This window comes from Ailuropoda melanoleuca, chromosome 1 (assembly GCF_002007445.2).
Source record: "Ailuropoda melanoleuca isolate Jingjing chromosome 1, ASM200744v2, whole genome shotgun sequence".
NCBI lineage: Eukaryota > Metazoa > Chordata > Mammalia > Carnivora > Ursidae > Ailuropoda > Ailuropoda melanoleuca.
The window spans coordinates 69,368,342-69,388,195 of NC_048218.1; the positions used below are offsets into that span (position 1 = coordinate 69,368,342).

Here is a 19,854-nt window from a genome sequence, read left to right on the forward strand (position 1 = left end):
TCATCTGTTGGCTATTTTCCATTTTTATCCTCCCCTCGGCCCCAGAGTGTTGATTGGCTTGGTGGGAATTCTCCAAAGACTGGGAGATGCTAGCTGTGGGTACCTGCTCTTTCCAAGTGCCTTCCATTGTCCCCAAACCCCAGACTTGTTTCCAAAGTAACCCATAATTATCCTCCTCCTTGTCCCGTCCCTGCCCAACATGAGCAGTCAAGGAACTGTTCTGTGGCAGAAAGTATCCCAGCCCAAGATTTGGAGCCATCAGGAGCATGTGTTCCTTTGCCATCTTGGAGTTATTGAACATGGCAGAATTATTGTAGCAAGTGCCAGTGGTTAGGGGGCAACGTGCTCTCTGGCCTTTCTCAAGGACACTATCCATTCAAACTTTCCAGCCCAGGCATGTCTGGCTAAGCTGATTCCAGCTTTGGGGGTAATGAGAAAGTCTTTCTGAGGTATGTCACATTTACCCAGGCATACCTGAGCCTTAATAACTGGTATCTAGAGTCTCAGAACAAGGTTCACGGACAAACCTATTTGCTACTGGAATGTGTGTGAAGACAAGGAAACTTAAAATGGAATTTGACCCCTTAGGAGTTAATACAATAAAGGAGGTGAATTTACTCACATCCTACCATCTTCTTGAAACTGATGTCAAAGAACATAGGGGTATATACACATTTTGGGTTAATTTAGGAGGCCTTTTGCTGCCATCCCCCTGTTTGGGATGAGGGTCTTGGTGAAGGGCAATCTCGTATCCTACTTTCAAATGGTTAGTCTGGAGATCGAGTCAGATTTGGTGATGCTGGTGTGTGTTAACTCCTTGTCTAGTCTTGGGAGTTCTACTCTTGGCTATCCTTTCCCCCTGTCTCTTTCCCTTGCCAGTGGACCTGGTAACTTTAACCACAGCTCTGGAGATTTTCAGTGAACATGATCTGCAGACCAGTGAGCATGTGATGGACGTGGTGGAGGTCATTCACTGCCTGACTGCCTTATATGAACGGCTGGAGGAGGAAAGAGGCATCCTGGTGAACGTGCCACTCTGTGTGGACATGAGCCTCAACTGGCTCCTCAATGTTTTTGATAGGTAAGGACTTGTACCCCTGGATGCCTCCAGGAAGAAATCAAATGGGACATCGGAAGTGGGCATGGTGAGAAGTGGTTGCTCCCACAGTGGACTCGGACTTAGTTCAGCTTGGGACATGGTTGGCACAGAGCCTTGCTGGGATCAACTCTGTGAGGGAAATTAATGCCAAGATGTTAACTTGTTACGTATATTCATGTTCTCAGTCTCTTCTCTTAAACCTAGTGGTCGCAGTGGGAAGATGCGGGCATTGTCCTTTAAGACCGGCATTGCATGCCTCTGTGGCACAGAAGTGAAGGAAAAATTGCAGTGTGAGTACAGCTCCGAAGTCTGGAGTGGAGTTGGGCAGAGGGAGAGGTGTAGTGGGTGGAGGAAGGGTGGAAATAAGCAGAAGGTAGGTCTTATGACTCAGCAGAACACAACTCAGGCTACATTATAATGGTGGTCCAGGCTATTGCAAAGAACGCATAACAGCCAAAGGCTAAGATGGGTCTAAGGCCTGTTATTATTTCCAGTGTCACTCCAAAGGGGTTGACTTCTTCTGATCTAATGTAATTAGTTGACCAAATTCTGAGTTGGCATCCTGGGGTATCCAAGGGCCTGACTTCCTTGTGCCTTTCCCCTGTGGCCTATCGGGCTTAGCCCTCTCCCAGTCTGAAGCTCAAGCCATGTCACACATTCTACTGGCAACTTCCCATGTGATTGCACGGGGGGTGGGTTGGAGCACACTAACCCCCATAGGGATTATTACTGGGAGGTGAATAGTAGGTATGTCTGTAGATTTTAGTACCTTTGCTTTCCCCCTCCATCCTCCGTCTTCTTTACAGCATTTTGTGCTTTTCTGTGCTAAGTGCGGTGAGTACAAGGTTCAGTTAGACATGGTCCCTACCTCAAGTTGTTGACAGTCCAGAGGAGGTGATGGAAGTACACAGAAAGCATTTTCGAAAGTGTTAATTAGAACAATCTGAATGGCAAAGGGTATGTGCTATGTCAGATCACAGTAGAGGGATGACAGGGGTCTGGGAGAGCTTTGTAGGGAAGGAGACAGAGGAAAACAAGTTTATAGCAATGATATTATTGATTTCTCCCAACATTCCTTTGAGAAGAACTGGACAGTGATTATTTCCTCAATTTACAAGTGAGGGAACCGTAGCACAGGGAGGCTCATGACTTACCCAAGGTCCTCCAAGCTAGTCAGTAAAGGATCCAGAACTAAAACTCAGGCTGCCTGCCTTCTACTTCTGAGTATTTTCTAAGCCACAGGCGATGTATGAGATGGACAAGAACCTTTGAAAGAGCTTTTCTAAGGTTGGGGTAGGATGGGAGTAGTTCTCACAGGGCAGATATAGCCCATATTCAAATATAAGTACCATAGTCTGTTCCACAATCGCTTAGAGGTAATTCTTAGGTGATCATCTCCTCTTTGCGGATTATCTGTGCCAGTGTTTCTTGCCATTTGTGTGGAGAATTTAGAGCTTACTGCATGCAGTGTCAGGCTCCATGACCTACATGAACAAGAGGGGACTCATGTTCAGGCACCCCCAAACCCCAAGCCCCTTCATCTTGCCTCTTGAGAATCTGTTTTCCCGGCAGTGTCATATCTGTGTCTGGTGTTGGTCTCACATGCAGCCTACTCTCTGTCTACATCTCTCTCTCCCTCTGTTTCTGATGTTCTCTCTCTCTCTCTCTGGCTCTGTTTTTCTCTCTGAACTCAGAGAGTGCTCTTTTTAGAACTCAAGGGCTTCTAGAAGGTCAGGGATGGACCTTTAAGTATTCCAGTTTTGAAAGTCATTACCTAAGTCAATGTGCTCTTTCCCTGTCTTCCTTTTCTGTTCCTTCTCCTTACACCATTCTCTGGCTGTTGCTGCTTCGGGGTTGGCCATGACTTATGGTGCGGCCAGCAGACCTCTTCAGCCAAGTAGCCAACTCAGGCAGCCAGTGTGACCAGCGCCACCTCGGTGTCCTGCTTCATGAGGCCATTCAGGTGCCCCGCCAGCTGGGGGAAGTGGCAGCCTTTGGGGGCAGCAATGTGGAGCCCAGTGTCCGTAGTTGCTTCCGTTTTGTGAGTATGGAACTGGGGAGAGATGATGAGAGGGAGGGTGGGAGGAAGGGAGGGAGAACTAAGAACAAGGCTTCCGATCTGAACTACTCAGCTGTAAGGGAGTTTGTTCAGATGGAACAACAAAGCAGAGGGTTCTTTGGGCTTTTAAGGTCAGAGTCCTGCTGGTGGGGGGGGGGGGGGGGGGGGGGGGAGCAATGCCGGCTCGACTAGGACAAGGCAGAAGGTGGACACCTCTGTAGAATAGGCCATAGGCCAACCCAGGCCTTGCTGGGTCTCTTGCCCCTCTGAGGGCTGCCATTCTGGGGACAAGGGCCTCAGTTATTGTCATTGGGTTTCTTGTTTCCCTAGAGCACTGGGAAGTCAGTCATTGAAGCCTCACAGTTCCTAGAGTGGGTCAACTTGGAGCCCCAATCCATGGTGTGGCTGGCTGTTCTGCATCGGGTCACCATTGCTGAGCAAGTGAAGCATCAGACCAAGTGCTCTATCTGTAGACAGTGCCCCATCAAGGGCTTCAGGTAGGGAAGGCAATACCTGCCGGACTGATAATAATAAGAAGGCCATGTTACATATAAAATCATATATTATGAAACAATGTATTCCATAATTATATAATTATAGCTAATCTATGGCACACCATTATATATTGTTGTAATCCTATTCACTGCAGAATGTTTGACGTTTTAAAAAGCTGGAAATGGTGAAATGCTTTCTTTTGTTTTCGTCTATATTACGAAGTGTTCCAGACCTACAAAAAATGCATAGAAAAGTGAAACGGGGTGGGGTGGGGAAACAGTACAGAAAGGGAAGTAGTTTGTTCCTTGTGTCCCAGGGAACATTAAGTAGAACCCAGAAGCCCCAGCATCCTGACATATAAGAACACCTCTGTACCAAATGGTATGCTGGCAAATGGTTTGCAACAGACTCCCCAGAAAGCAAAACAAACAAACAGAAGCCCAGACCTGATTTGTAGTATTTGCTAATTTCCATGATGTAAATGCTCCCACCGTGGCTGATGTCCAACTACCCACAAGAGGTTGAGAAGAGATGCATGGTTGTACACTATTGACAGACAGCATGCAGATACAATAGACTGAACCTCAAGAGCATAGATAATAGAAAAATAATCAGGAGGTGATGAGTTCTGAGTATTTGTTACCTTTTTTTTTAATATCATTTACTTAATTGTGAGTATATATATATATATATATATATATATATATATAAGTATATATATATATATATATATAAAATGGCTGTATTTAACAACTGGCTTGGAAAAAAGTCCCTGAAATTTCAACAGCTGACTCTTGTGAACTGGTTTGAGCCAGCTCCAGCACTCCGGGGTATGCACCCACCACCCGGCTGAAGAAAGAAAGCATGATCGCAATATGTTTAAATTTTCCCTGGTTACATTCCCCTCCTCCTACCACTACCCTGAATTTGGCTTTCATCATAAAATGCTCAGTTTTTCAACTTTTTGAAAGCATGAAGTCACTCTCTCTACAACCACCATGGTTTTTATAAGCCAATGAGGTACGCTGGTGGCATACGACTTGCCGAATTTCACACAGTTGGTGAGTCTAGATCCAGGACTAGATGTTGGATCCTCTGACTTCTCTAAGTGTAGGCGTTTCACCTTTCTGTAGTACTAGGTCTGGGCTGTTCACCAGGCTTTGGAACTGGATCTGAAGGATTAGTCAATATTCAGTACTAATAGAATTATTATTATATTTATTATTTTTTTTGAGAGAGAGAGAGAATATGAGCCCTGGGAGGGGGCAGGCAGAGGGAGAGGGGGAGAGAAAATCCTTAAGCAGGCTCTATGCCTAGAGTGGAGCCTGATGTGTGTCTCAATCTCACAACCCCGAGATCATGACCTGAGCCAGAATCAGAGACCAACGCTTAGCCGACTGAGCCACCCAGGCGCCCTGAGTTATTATTATAAACAAGTTTTGGAAATAACTTAGGCAACTTCCCAGCTCAGGGCTGGTAGAATAAGTGCCTTTGTATCAGAAGTGTAACTTCTCCAACATAGGTGGTGGTACCTGTGAGACAGGACCCTTTGGAGACATCTTTGTTTAGAAAGCTATTTGAGGGGCGCCCTGGTGGCTCAGTCGGTTGTCTGCCTTCAGCTTGGGTCATGATCCTGGGGTCCTGAGATCGAGCCCTGCATTGGGCTTCCTTCTCAGTGGGGAGCCTGCTTCTCCCTTTCCCTTGGCCCTTCACCCTGCTTGTGCTGGCTCTCTCTCTCAAATAAATAAATATAATCATTTTTTTAAAGAAAGCTATTTGATATTACAAGTTCTTTACCCCTCCCAACTGCCACCTTTAAAAAAAAAAAAAAGATGGCGAGGCAATGCTGTTTCCCACACTTCCTGGGACTCTGAGCATATAAATTCCATGGAGGCTTATGGTCTCTAGAATAAGGCTAGTCATCTAGTGAGGACACAGTCACTGTTATGAATGGGAGATTGAACACATTATGACTCCATGCCTCACCCTGTTCTAATGTGTGTGTGTATATTTGGAAGTTAGGGAAATGGGGAGGTCACTGTGGTACATTGGATTCTCTGTCCTACCACCTCTCGTCTCCCCAAGGTACCGGAGTCTGAAACAATTTAACGTGGACATCTGCCAGACCTGCTTCTTGACAGGCAGGGCCAGCAAAGGCAACAAGCTTCACTACCCCATCATGGAGTATTACACCCCGGTATGGAGCCTCTGGGCGGGGCAGGAGGGGGAGGCAGCAATCAGGTTCTAGGCCCTCGATCCACTTGGCCGAGTATGGACTAACTATATTCCACTCTCCTTTGGGGAGCGTTCTCCCAACAATCCTGGTGATTCACCAGTTTGGGGGATTCCTGGCTATAGCAGCCCAGGACACTCATGGCCATTTGAAAGGCATTTACTATTTTCCTGCAGAGAAAATTCTCGGGAAAAAATAGAGAGAGGAAGGCAGTTCTAGGCAACTAGCCTTCCTTCCATTGCTCACTTTAAATTCTCCTGCCTAGCTTCCTTCATGGCTCCCGTCACCTGGTCTTCACCTGCTACTTTGTCATTTCTTCCATACCTGCTAGTCAATTCCAAAGTTTGTGCTCAAATCAATTACTCAGTCTCTTGGAGGTTAAAAAAAAAAAGAGTATGTTCTTTACCTGGGTCCCCAAATTCCACTTGGTTTTCATTGGAAACTATGCCCTTCATAGCTACCAGAGCCCAGGTTGGTCAGCATTCCTGAACTCCACTCAGAGAATTTCTCCTCTGCTGTGTTCAGGACCCATATCTCCAAGCTTAGTTCCCTGAGCGGACCCTACTCCCCAAACTCTTATATCCCTTTCTGCCCCACAGATACTCCCAAAGTCGCAAGCATATTGCCAGCTCCCCACCCCACTGTTCTCTCCCACCCTACCTCTCCATCTTTCAACGTGGTTGCCCATAATCCATCTCTCCAAATCGTTGTCTCTTCTCCAAAGTCCGTCAGCTCAGAAACATGTGTGATCCAGTGGCAGCAGGGGACTTGCCCTTTATTTTTCCTTTATTATCATTTCAAAAGAAACGTACAGAGAAAACTGGCTTGAGATGGTGGACTGATAATCCTCTACCTCCTGCTCATCTTCTATGCCCCTAGGATTTATCTAAAGCTACTTAAGAAATGACTTTAGAAATATAGTATCTTTAGAAGAAGCTACTTTAGAAATTACTGTAAAAGATTCGAATTCCACAGAGGTGTATAAAGTCTAAGATGCAAGTCCCCCTCTCTCCTCAGCCTTGCCCCCACCTCTCCAGTCCAACTTCCCAGAGGCAACCAGCGTTCACAGTTTGGCAGTATATCCTTCTCAACTTTTTTCTGGGAGTGGAGCGTGGTAGGCATGAACAAGAGTAGATTACCGGTCATGTTCCCTGCTCTAGGGGGGCAGCCACACTTTCCCAGCATCCCAAAGCCATTTGGATGAGTCCCTCTGCCCTGTTTCCCCCTAGACCACATCCAGTGAGAACATGAGGGACTTTGCCACAACCTTAAAGAACAAATTCCGCTCAAAGCATTATTTCAGCAAACACCCTCAGCGAGGTTATCTGCCTGTGCAGTCAGTGCTGGAGGCTGACTACAGTGAAACGTGAGTACCAGGGGCTGAGTGAGGGGGCAGTGGGCCCTGCTGAGCTGGGGATGCCGTCTAGGGGCTGAGTCCCACGCGGGCTAGAGGAGTGTTCCAAGGCAAACCCGACTAGCAACAAGGAAGTTCAGCTTGGGCCTCACTAGGGATCGGGTCCGAGAAATAGATTAGAATCCAGTCTCTGTATCCCGTTCCCATCAACTCTTGCCCAACTCCCTAGTTTGGTGGTGGAGGGTGGAGAGGGTGGTAATGAGGAAACAGACTGCTCAGCTGCCCATTCCTGGGTCCTCTGAGTCCACTTCTTTCTTCTAGGCTGGCTTCTTCCCCGATGTTGCCACACGCTGACACACACTCCCGCATTGAGCATTTTGCCAGCAGGTACCACCAGGTTTGGGGGAGGGAGATTTTAAAGAGTCTAAGGGGGATGGGGTCTTCAGTCAGGGCAAAGAGAATGGAGTCAAGACCAGGGGGATGTGCACTGTGGGGTATGTGGCAGCCAGCAAGGCCCAACACTCAAGGGTGGTTGGGCAGCCTCCAAAGCTAATGATTCTATTGCGGGATTAGAGTCCTTGAAATGAAAGCAGACCCCCCCCCCAATCCTGCTTTCCCTTCTGTTCCTGCTCTTTCTTCTCAGGCTTGCTGAGATGGAAAGTCAGAATTGTTCCTTCTTTAATGACAGCCTGTCCCCAGATGACAGCATGTAAGTTTTCACAGCTGCTTATTTTCCAGGAATAGTTCTCCCTGGGATCCCTCTGCCACCATTTGAGAAGGATATATCCTCAAGGGGAGGGACGTGTGGTGGTTAGGGTCCTAGAAGACCCGAGGAAGGACCCTCTATCAACTGACCTGCCAACTGCCCAGGTCCCTTCCTCTTGCAATATCCCATTCTTCCATGCCTAACTCTGAAAGAAGAAGAATATGCCCTCATCTAAAGTTGCAGAAATGAGCCATTATCTTCTGGTTCAAGGTGCCAAAGCCCCGTTTAGTGCCACCAGTCCCTGGGGAGATACCAGGGACTTGACTGAAGTGTGACCAGAGAGATTCCCAGTGTTATAGCTCAGAGAAGGGGCCCCTTATCCCTACAGAGGTTCCCGGCAAGCTCCGGGGGGGCCTAGGAGCTACTTGCCAATGGATCAAGCTGGCCCTGATTGAAACTTAGACAGGCATTGAGCCCCCTGCGGGGTGAGGAAGAGAAGGAGGACACGGTCAGGGAACAGCACAGACCGGAAAGTGATTTGCTCATTTCTTCCCAGGGGGCTTTAGGTAGAACCCAGAAGCCCCAGCATCCTGAAAATCCTCCCTCCTATACCCTCAACTACGACCTCTTCCACCTTTAAACACTTTCATTCCTCTAGACCTGAATATATAGCCTTTCCCTCTCTATGTGACTTAGAAGTGAATCTTCCAGCCTATGTCTCCTGGGGCCAGAGTTGGGAGCTGAGAACTCATGCCCTGAGATGTTTCTTGGTTCACTGCCTGGCCACCTCCTCTTCTCTCCCCACACCCACGCAGAGATGAGGACCAGTACCTGCTGCGGCACTCCAGCCCCATTACAGACCGGGAGCCAGCCTTTGGACAGCAGGCCTCATGCAGCGTGGCCACAGAAAGCAAGGGGGAGCTAGAGAAGATCCTGGCCCACTTAGAGGATGAGAACCGGTGGGTGTGGTGACGGCACAGATCTATGTGGGTTTGAGAGTCAAACAGTTTAATTTCGAGCCTTGACACTTCCACATCCTAGCTATGTGGCCTTGAACAAGTGACTTAATATTTTGTGATCCTTCATTTCCTCATCTATAAAATATGGATGATGATAATAGGGTCACTAGGACCCTACCTTCTAGGGTCACTTGTGAATTGCAAACGAAATCAGGCATATAAATGTGTTAGCCAGTACCTGGCTTATAGTAAGAGTTCAACAAATGTTAGCTATTGTGATCATTATTTGAATTCTTTTAACCCATCCCAAGTATTTTTTTATTATATTCAGTTAGCCACTGCATAGTACATCATTAGTTTTCAATGTAGTGTTCAATTATTCATTAGTTGCATATAACACCCAGTGCTCATCCAGATATTTTCAAGTACCCAGTAGACGCAAGCAGAGAGAGTGCAAACACAGAGAATGCAGAACAGAGAATGCATGTCTCTGCCCTCGAGGAACTTTCAGTGTTGGAAAGGGAAAGAGGCACTTACCACTCACTGAAAGTAATAAAACAAGAGAAGGGTCACAGTGCATGGAGTATCTGAGGACTGGAAGAGGGAAAGTGAAGATTACAACGATGACATTAATTTCCATAAAGTACGGGTGTCAGTAGGGGCCCGTGTCAAAGGGTTCAAGCCACTTTGGGGGCAAGCGATAGAACCCGAAGTATTCCTCAGACCAGTGCTTCTCAAAGCTTAGTGTGAATACAAGCCACCTGGGGAGCTGGGTAAAATGCAGGTTTTGAGTCACAGGTCTGGGGTGAGGCCTGAGTTCTGCATTTTTTAACCAGCTCCCAGGGGAAACCCATGCTGCTGGCCAGCAGACTACTTGGAGTGGCAAGTCCTTTGAACAGGGCCAGTCAGCCAAGTGTTCGCTATGGGTTCAAGACAAGATGATAAATACAGACATAGAAAGGAAGCTTCTAGAAACTTTTATAGCCATTCGACATTGCCATGTCTTCCATGCACATAATTAGCAGACTTTTCATTGAATCAGGTGTAGACCCATGTGCATGCTGTTGAACTTGTGTGGCAAGTCACATGCGATGTGAGCTGTGTACTAGCCATAGGCATTTGGACCACTTACTGGTCCACAGTGGTTGAACCCCCACCTCGCCTGGGTTGTTTTTTTTTTTTTTTTTTTTTTTTTTTTTTGCTACGGATAGTTTGAGAAGCACTGTGTTACATCAGCAGTGGGCAGGCCCGGGGGAAGCATTGGTGAGAGAGTGATTCTGTTGCAAAACAAAGTAATGTCCCGAAAAGTAGACCATCTCTTTGGAATCTGTTTCTTGATGACTCAACAGGGGTGCTCAAATTGGGCCAAAGAGGAGGGTGAGTGGGGAGAAGAGGCAAGACGGGTGATCTTTTGTCTGTCTTCCACTGGAATCTAAAAATCTAAAAATGGAGTAGGTGAGTCAGTGGCCCTAATGCCTCATTTATTTGCAGACTATGTTTCTGCTCTTATTTTAAGGTCAGAATTAATTCCTGAAGCCACACATCAAAGCCCCAAGACATTTGTTATATGAAATGTCAACTCTCTCTGCTCTGAGGCCCAAGGATGGCAGAGTAAATGACATACGTGCTGGAGAAGAATGGATATGGCCATTCGAGCCAGAACGTGGCTGGGGTGGGGGTGGGGTGGGGGTGGGGCTGGGAGAGCGAAGGGAGCGCTCACACCTGGGTATGAGGGGACATCTGGGACCTGGACAGTCGGTACACTGTTAGGGCCATAGGTCTTGGCTCCTCTCTCCTGGGCAGGATTCTCCAGGGAGAGCTGAAGCGCCTGAAGTGGCAGCATGAGGAGGCTGCCGAGGCGCCCACCCTGGCTGAGGGCTCTGCCGAGGCAGCACAGGACCACCGCAATGAGGAGCTTCTGGCCGAGGCCCGCATCCTTCGGCAGCACAAGAGCCGCCTGGAGACACGCATGCAGATCCTCGAGGACCACAATAAGCAACTGGAGTCTCAGCTGCAGCGCTTAAGGGAGCTGCTCCTGCAGGTGAGGCTGGAGCCAGGGGGGGCAGGACCAGAACTGCCCATGCCCCCAGCTCCAAGAAGTGGGGCCCTGGGGAGTGCAGCAAAGGGGAGGAAAGAAAGAGCTCCCAGGCAGGGGCTGTTGGATGACTTTCTGAAGAGAACTGGGCTGATGATTAGGGTAGGTGGGGGGGAGGGGAGGAGGGAGATGGGGCCGGTGTGCGCTTGGCCAAGTCGGAGTGCTCACTTCCCCACAACCCATTTGAATCTGGTATCGAAAGAACAGAGTTCAAAGAATCATCCAAAACGTTGATTTCGCTACTGTGGTGTATGCTGGGAAGAAGCAGGTTTGGACGTGCTGGGCGAGAGAAAGATTTTTGCTGGGAAGGGAGCTCTTCGTTCCCGTTTGTCCCTCTCATCTTTGAGAGGTCCTATATATGACATAGAGTAGCTCTGGAGTCAGACAGCCCTGGGTTTGAACGTGGCTCTGCCAATTCCTCAATGTCAGGTTGTTAGGAGAGTTACTTAGCCCCACTTATCACCAGTTCCCTCATCTGTAAAACAGGGATAATAACATACCAACTTCATGGAATTGTGAACATGAAATGAGATAATGTATTTAAAGAATTTAGCACAATGCCAGGAATGTAGTAAATACTTTGTAAATGTTACCAATTATAGTTGACCCTTGAACAACACAGGTTTGAACTGTGTGGGTCCACTTATATGCGGATTTTTTAAAGATTTTATTTATTTATTTGAGAGAGAACCTGCACACAAGGGGAGAGGGGCAGAGGTAGAGGGAGAAGCAGACTCCCCGCTGAGCAGGGAGCCAATGTGGGGCTATGCGGCTGGATCCCAGGACTCTGGGATCATGACCTGAGCCAAAGGTAGATGCTTAACTGACTGAGCCACCCAGGTGCCCCTATGTGTGGATTTTTTACTGTACAGTACTGTAAATGTATTTTCCCTTCCTTATGATTTTTTTCTTTTTTTTTTTATAGAGGGAAAGAGAGGGAGAGGGGTAGAAGGAAAGGGAGAGAGAGAGTCTTAAGTGCAGAGCCCAACTCGGGGCTCAATCTCACAACCCTGAGATCATGACCTGAGCTGAAACCAAGAGTCAGACGCACAACCGACTGAGCCACCCAGGCGACCCCTTATGATTTTCTTAATAACATTTTCTTTTTTCTAGCTGACTTTATTGTAAGAATGTAGAATATAATACATACAAACTAGGTTTGTTTACTGTTTATGTTATCAGTAAGGCTTCTGGTCAACAGCAGGCTATTAGTAGTTAAGTTTTGGGGAGTCAAAATTATATACGGATTTTTTTTTTAAAGATTTTATCTATTCATTCAACAGAGATAGAGACAGCCAGCGAGAGAGGGAACACAAGCAGGGGGAGTGGGAGAGGAAGAAGCAGGCTCATAGCAGAAGAGCCTGATGTGGAGCTCAATCCCATAATGCCGGGATCACGCCCTGAGCCGAAGGCAGATGCTTAACCGCTGTGCCACCCAGGCGCCCCTATATACGGATTTTTGACTGCACAGAGCGGGCAGTCAGTGCCCCTAACCCCGCATTGTTCAAGGGTCAACTGTATTATCACTATGTATGTATGCCAAGTAATACCACCCAATGCCTCTTCCCCAGCTCCTCCAAGGGATAGCCTCTAGATGAATTCCTGGAGGTCTTAACATATATTATATCATGAACCGAGGATCAGGTGTGCAACTCTATATTTTCAGGAACAGCTGTGTTCTAAATAGCTTAATTATAGCTGAGATGACAGCAAGAGACCTTTAGGTGCAATGCCATCCTTATAAGAACTGGGAACCTTTGACACATGTTGTTGAAGGAATTAGGTAACTGGTCACTGAGTATTCTAAGAAGTTTCTTAAAAGGGGAAGCCACTGTTTGGGGAACTACCAAAAACCTCTTAAAGTCCAAGGGCAAAGGGATGGGCATGAGGTCTCTAAAACCCCTTCTAAACTCAGGAGTCAAAGTAAGGTCGGAAAAGCAAAGCCTCTTAAGTTGTGCCTCACCTCTTGCTAGCCACCCGCCGAATCCGATGGCAATGGCTCTGCAGGCTCGTCCCTAGCTTCCTCTCCGCAGCAGTCAGAAGGCAGTCACCCCCAGGAGAAGGGACAGACTACTCCAGATACTGAGGCTGCAGGTAAGTTCTCCCGGCCCCTCCCAGCCCCTTCCTCCATGGCTTCATCCTGCCCCAGATCTGCCCAAGGTCCTGCTAGGGCTGGGACTGATTTCCCCTCATGGCTTTGAGTTTAGCATCAGGGATAAGGTTGCCTTACTGACCGATGCATTTGTTTGCTTATTCTGCACGTGTATATTGAGCACTTCCTATGTACTAGGCATTGTGCGGGGAAGACACAAATGCTATGGGTTTGTCCTTAAGCAGGCAGCATCCCACCTCAGCCCCTTGGCCTCAGCAGGGACTCTCTAGTTCTCTTCCCAAACCTCTCTTTTCCAACTTAGATGATGTGGGGTCAAAGAGCCAAGATGTCAGCCTGTGCTTGGAGGACATCATGGAGAAGCTCCGCCACGCCTTCCCCAGTGTGCGCAGCTCTGATGTGACTGCCAACACCCTGTTGGCCTCTTGATGGAGCCAGATCCCCATCCTATAATCCATAGTCCTCTCCCGGTTCTGGTCAAAGTCTTCCATCAGCCTTCACCCAACCTTTCCAGTCCCCACCGGGCCCACATTCCTCAGCCAGAGTTATTTGGGCTCTGGGCAGCCGCAGGGATCCGCTAGTATGTGAAGTGGATGCTTCAGGGCTGGGGGAGGGAGAGGCATGATTCCCTCAACTCTAGAAATGTGCCCTTTAATCCTCAAGTTTGAGACCAGTCCCTTAAGTCTGTTTCTGTTGCAGTCCAGGCAAATGGCACTTGGAGGCCATTCAGAGAAGCCGCCTCGCAGAGCTAAGCAGTGCCCATAAGCCCCTTTCCCTTCTCCATGGAATTATGGAGATAAGGAAGCCTGATGACCCCAGGGTTCCAGCAGTATGAATCCACAGGGGTTAGCCCTCTTCTCTGGCCCAACTCAGGGAGGCAGAAGGGTATCCCCAAGACACAACCCTCCCCCGCAAAAGAAGTGCCACTGAAAATGTTTGGGCAGTGTGCGTCATACTATTTTAGTTTGACAGCCTCTCTCTAGCCATCTTGATGCTACCTAGATGTTGTTTCCCCTTCAAGTATCTTCAGTTCCTTCTGCCTCAGGTCCTGGCAGACATTCCTCAAGGCGGGGGGAACGGTTCATTCTGATTCTTACTTACACCGTACATTGGGAAACATTAAAGAGATATTTATGGGCTTAGCTCTCCCCCTAAACCCTGATTCTCCTCCTTCCTGAAGGCCTGAGCATCCTGAGACACCAGCTGAGTTGCTCTGGGAATCCAGCTGAAGCCACCCTTAGCTCATCCCGGTCTGCCCTCACAGTGCTGGGGTAGGGGCAGCAGCTTGCTCAGCGAGGGGGTCTTGCTCTCCTTGGGTGAGGAAGAAGAAGTCACTCACTAGCCTGGAGGAGTGTGACTGCCCAACCCTCTTGCAGGCTGGGACCCTTGTTTCTTTCAGGTCGAATCAGATGAGGTGGCTGATTGTTCCCAGCTACTCATAAGACAGATGCAAGCGGCAACCCTAAATAGCTGTCCCTTCCTAGGAGCCGCTGGCCACAAATCAGGAAGCCCTCCACTTTCCACCCAGACAACAGCAAGGCCTTCCTTTGCATAAAACTGGTCTTTCTAACTCTGGAAGGTGAACCCGATCCTCAAAGTAAACTAACTCTTTCTAGGCTACATATACCGTAAGCCCTTTATCCAGAAACTGTTCAGAGTAGATAGAAGGGGATGGGGGGGGTGGGGGAGTGGGCTTGGGAAACTTGAACAGAGTCAGAGCCCACTTAGGCAGCTTTCTACAAAAGGAGCTTTATAACCTAGAGCTCTGCAATTGATTTAATTTGCCTAAGTTGATATACATACGTATCTATCCTGCAGATCTACTGTACATCAGTACTCCCCTGGCCTCACTCACACATTAAATTCTAATACCTCTAAAAGTATTAATGTTCTGCCTTGCTCTTTGTTAGCCCCAGCCTCTGGTTGGACAGAGAGATGCATCCTGGCTGCTCCCCTAGGATGTCTCTCTACTCCTGTTTGGGGTGAGCTGTCCTCAAGACCAAAGCAACAGAAGCCTGTGGCCACAATGGAATCTAATATGAAGAGTCACTCTGTTCTCTTCACTCATTCCAAATCTTGTTCCCTTGAGACCTGGGCCTTGGATGAATTTTCCTGGGCTTCCCCTAAACAACGGGTCAGGTGCCGAAATAGAGCAAAGGCAAGCTCTGCTCATCCCATGCAGACAAGAAGGAACAGATGGGCTTCTGTTGGCCTAAGCTAAGACACAGAGAACACCCTCCAGCCCCTTCCAGTTCCTAAGTCTGGCTCAGGGTCTTAAAGAAAGAAGTGGCTGCCAACAAGGTCAGGAGGGTGAGATAGTTGGGGTGCTCTGTTACAATCGAGCAGCGGGCCAGTGGGGAGAACTGCTGGGAAGTTAGATTTATCTGCTGCAGGGGAAGGAGTGCAGCAGCTTGGGTCCAGAAGCCTAGGATTGCCTCCTTCTTGAATGGCTAGGGAGCACTAAGCCACAGGTCCAGGGTATCAGACCTAACCATGACATCTGCCTTGGTGCTCATGAAGTCTCTAGATGGGAGGACTGGGTATCTGGATGTATGGTGAACAGGCAGTAGGCAGGCATCAAACACAGAGCATGGGCATCCGTCCATGACGGGGGGAGTAGGAGGCGAAGGGAGGCCATATTTGTAGGGGCCTAGTTTGTGGGCAGGAATGGGATAGAAGAAATTTGCTATAGGTCAGGGAGCTCAGGGTCTTTGAGGCATATCCTGCCTAAGCCTTAGAAGGGCAGATGTTATGAAACAATCTTTTACCCTGGAAGTCCTAGAAAACCCTTTCCATAACCCCCCACCTCACCCAAGAGATCTTGGGCTGCTGAGGGCCTGTGGCAACTGCGGTGGGCTAGGCATGGTAGGGGAGATGTAGATCTTGCTATGTAGGATTTGTGCTGTAGGTGGACCGAAGCAGCAGGTTAAGGGTTGAATTCTCACTAATGGTGCCGCTGACACTTTGTGTGCGGTCCTGTGCGTACTATCACTCAAGGGTCCAGTGACAGTCGCTGCAGCATGTGTGGGCAGTTTGCCCGCAGTGAGGTAAATGGGTCCTTGGGTGCCATGAATCCAAATCGGGGTGAGATTTACTGAGATGTGTCGCATGTTGTGAGGCATCCGTTATGTATCGTGTCCCTAGAGGTATTTTGTGTGTGTGTGTGTGTGTGTGTGATGCCGCATTCAATTACGGCCCTGTGCTGGAGGAGTGGTAAAGGGAGTTCCTGGGGACGCAGCCTAAAGAAAACCTCTGACTTGTGAGATCAGCATGGGGGCGAAGGACTGTGAGTGTTTACTGGGGTGGTTGTCAAATTGTATCAGGAAACAGGATTGGGAGGCAATTGATTCTCGACAGAATCTGCAGAGCCAAAAAGCTGTTACGAGGATGCGGCTGCTCCAAGTGAGAGCAGTGGGGTCATGCTGACTGGGAACTTGTCAGGAAGGCTGCCCGGTTATAGATCATCAAGCTATCTGGTGTACGGTTCCCTGAGGAGGGCCATACCCGGGAGGACACGTGCCCTCCCTCCAGGATGGTAAGGCTGAAATCAAGGCTCTCGAGTGCCCATTTCCTTCAAGGCCCAAACTTTGGAAATATTTCCCTGTAGAGAAACCTGTTTTGCGTTTCTTGTGCTCCAGGAACAGGGCTGGCAGGCCACAGTAATGAGAAACCATGAGGTCAGGCAGAGCCCAATGCTGGGAGATGTTTTCCCTCCAGGTTAATTTTAAGGAACACCCGTGCTGCCTGAGGTGTGTGTTTGGGATCTGGGCTCCATGCCCAGCTTCATGCTAGGACATTCCTTGAGCACGCATTCTCAATGGCCGACTCGTGGCCTCTGACACCGGTTCAGGCCAAGAATCTCATTAAAGTTCCCTTGACATGGGTGACAGCTAGTCCAGAAAGTTAAGCTGCCTAAAGATAAACAGTCCTGGGGGAGAGACTGGGGCCCCTGCCCTAGGGCTGTGGAGACTTAGCTGCTCAGCTGGGCAGCTCTATCTCCAGGCCTCCCTGCCAAAATCTGGCCCTGGGAATAAAGGAATACTTCAGCTCCTTCTTACTCTTTTAACACCACTGGCTGCGGGAGAGGGAAAGGCTCAAGGCCAGGGCCCAGCTCCCAGCCTCCTTCTCCTCCCACAGCTGCTGCATTTGGGGGGGACCTGCTGAATGTCCTTGCTGTGCCCAGGGCAGTATTGAGGCCAGAGTGGGGCCTGCTCTGCTGCTTGCTGGCTGTAAGAACTGGTCTCAGAAATGGAAGCTGGGGAAGGGATCCAGGGGAGGGGGAGGTGGCAAGGGTGGCACACAAGTCTAGGAGAGTTTGGGACAAAGGGGTGGGGCTGGGAACAAACTGGTTAACTTTGATTGCCACTCACCGTGGTGCTTTTCCCCTTTCCCTGGAATTCTGCTTTGAAAAGAATAAATTTGTATTTGTTTACTTTGTTTCTTCGGGTTATACTCTGACTCTGATATCCCACATCCTTCCCTCATTTGGGTGTGGGAAGAGAGGGTGGGCCAAGAAGCCACAGGAATACTACAAAACATAGGCTGCCAGATGAGTTCAACACCGCTGGACGAAAATAAAAGAAGAAAAAGATAGCAAGAAAGAGAAAAGAAAAGAAAAAGAAAAAGAAAAGAAAAAAAAGAAAAGAAAGGAAAGGAAAGGAAAGGAAAAGGAAAGAAAGAAAAAAGAAAAAAGAAAAGAAAGTCACCTGCGCTAGCCCCATCCGCTATTGTTAGCTGGATTGGTTGCCTCTCAAGGTCCCACACAAATTAGCCAGTTATCCCCTCCTGGGAGGAACTCTCTACAGCAATGCTACTTAAATACCATCCTCATCAATCTGAGGGATTTTTCACCAGCCTGAAGCAATATGAGAAAAATCAGGATAATGCAGTTAGTTTCCATAGGGTTACATTTATTCAATTTAAAGGTCTTTTATTATGGGTATATATATTTGTTTGGAGTGTTAAAATGTCCCTGTAACTATGGCGATCAAACTATGAAAATAGTTTTTTTTTTAAATGTCATTTTCTGGCAAAATAAAACCCTGTGAGTCCCTCTTCCCCACGACCATTTTTTTCCTCTCACCAATCTATAACAGCACTGTGCAATAGAAACATACTGCAAGCCATATACACAAATTTTCTAGCAGCCAAATTAAAAAAAAATAAACCGGTGAAATTAATTTTAACATTTAAACCAATATATCCAAAACATCATTTCAATGTGTTATCAGTATAAAACAATTATTGAGATACTTTGTATTCTTTTTTTTTTCCACTTAGTCTTAGAAATTGTCAAGCAGGCTGACAGATTCAGCTGGAACAAAACAAAACAAGAAGCCCACATAGAGCCAGACGATTTATTACTTATAGAGACAGCAAAAGCAAGATCAGCCATGGTAGCACCTCCCTGCATCCCTCGTCTCACAGGATGACACTGAAACGAAAGGGGCCTGAGGACACGCAGCATGAATGGTGGGACACCCTATTGCTGAGTGGCCAATTCCACACTACAGCTAAGCGGTTTTATGGCCTTTACCCTGTACCCTTTGCGGGTGGTGTGGCAGGCTGAAAGTTCTGCACCTCACTTCTCATGAGACTGCCTATCTTCCCGTGTTCTAGGAGGATCACAGGCATTCTGCCAAGGCCTGGGGCAGCCTGCCGTGGAGGCCTGCCTGCATGGCCTGGGTTAATAGTGCAAAGTCGGCAGGGCCCCAGCCTGGAGCAGCTGTGTGTATTTTACACGTACTGCACGTCTTAGTTTGAGCTAGCCAAATGTCAAGGGCTCGAAGCCCACATGTGGCTGGTGGATACCATATTGGCCAGGCAGGTCTGTAACTGCAAAATTCAGAATCACGGGACTGTAGAAAAAGAAAACTTCATGAGGTATCGTGTGTGTGTGTGTGTGTGTGTGTGTGTGTGTGTGTGTGTGTGTGTGTTGAGGTAAGGTGGGGAGTCAGGACGGCAATAAGCGTTGGGTGACTGGAGGGCAGTGGTGAAGCAGTTACCCTGGGTTACAGTGAGATGGGGCAGCAGAAGGAATGGAAGGTCACTGCCGACGTGTGGATTTGCCCTTGCCCCTTTGCTGTTGTCTTCCCTTCCGTCCAGTCTCTCGGCAGCACAGTTCTGGCTGCTCTTGGGCTATGGTATTGGACAGAGGCTGAAGTAGGGCTCTTCTACCTCTCCCACCTCTAGGGGCCACCTGTGGCATATATGCCGCCCTCGCTAGCCTCAGTCTTTCCAGCCACGTCCTGAAGGGGCTTTCTATCTCTTTCTGCTCTAGTCCTCTGCCTTTCTTCATCTGGAAAGGCTTGTCTTCTTTTCAAACCCTGCTTCTTCCCCTACACCTTCTGCCTCTGACACTCAATTCCTTTCCCCCACTCTCCTTCTCATCTTTTAAGGCCTGGGTTTCTGAAAAAAAATTTTTTTTTGAGAGAGAGAGAGGGAGAGACCACAAGAGCACAGGGAAATGGGCAGAGGGAGAATCCCAAGTAGGTTCCACACCCAGTGCAGTTGTGATCCCACGACACTGACACCATGACCTGAGCCAAAACCAAGAGTCAGATGCCCAAATAACCGAGCCACCCAGACACTCCTGAAAAAAAAATTTTTTTTTATCATCTTGGTTTTCAAGCTGTCCTCTATCTTCTCTCCTAACCTTATCTTCATTTCATTTGCCCTTAACATGTCTAGGTCCCTTAGTCCCACTTCTTCCCTGCATCTGCCCCCAACATTCTTTCTGTCTTC

General features: G+C 48.2%; 2 protein-coding genes across 12 annotated transcripts in view; one reads left to right on the top strand and one right to left on the bottom strand.

The window, feature by feature from the left end:
• DRP2 (dystrophin related protein 2) overlaps positions 1 to 18,172 on the top strand; it is a 44,247-nt gene extending 26,075 nt beyond the window's left edge. For 4 of the 5 annotated variants that reach the window (XM_034660383.1, XM_034660379.1, XM_002928563.4 and 1 more), the window contains 12 exons: positions 880 to 1,081; positions 1,304 to 1,389; positions 2,983 to 3,140; positions 3,489 to 3,655; positions 5,739 to 5,850; positions 7,116 to 7,252; positions 7,562 to 7,627; positions 7,884 to 7,949; positions 8,762 to 8,905; positions 10,709 to 10,946; positions 12,974 to 13,094; positions 13,415 to 18,171. In XM_034660383.1, the coding sequence (XP_034516274.1) occupies positions 880 to 1,081; positions 1,304 to 1,389; positions 2,983 to 3,140; positions 3,489 to 3,655; positions 5,739 to 5,850; positions 7,116 to 7,252; positions 7,562 to 7,627; positions 7,884 to 7,949; positions 8,762 to 8,905; positions 10,709 to 10,946; positions 12,974 to 13,094; positions 13,415 to 13,539 (1,622 nt within the window). In that variant the 3' untranslated portion in view covers positions 13,540 to 18,171. Of the gene's footprint in view, positions 1 to 879; positions 1,082 to 1,303; positions 1,390 to 2,982; positions 3,141 to 3,488; positions 3,656 to 5,738; positions 5,851 to 7,115; positions 7,253 to 7,561; positions 7,628 to 7,883; positions 7,950 to 8,761; positions 8,906 to 10,708; positions 10,947 to 12,973; positions 13,095 to 13,414 lie in introns of all 5 variants that reach the window. The other variant, XM_034660388.1, reaches the window with a different exon arrangement.
• Positions 1 to 19,854, bottom strand: part of DLG1 (discs large MAGUK scaffold protein 1) — a 1,062,265-nt gene that overhangs the window by 576,158 nt on the left and 466,253 nt on the right. The window lies entirely within an intron of this gene.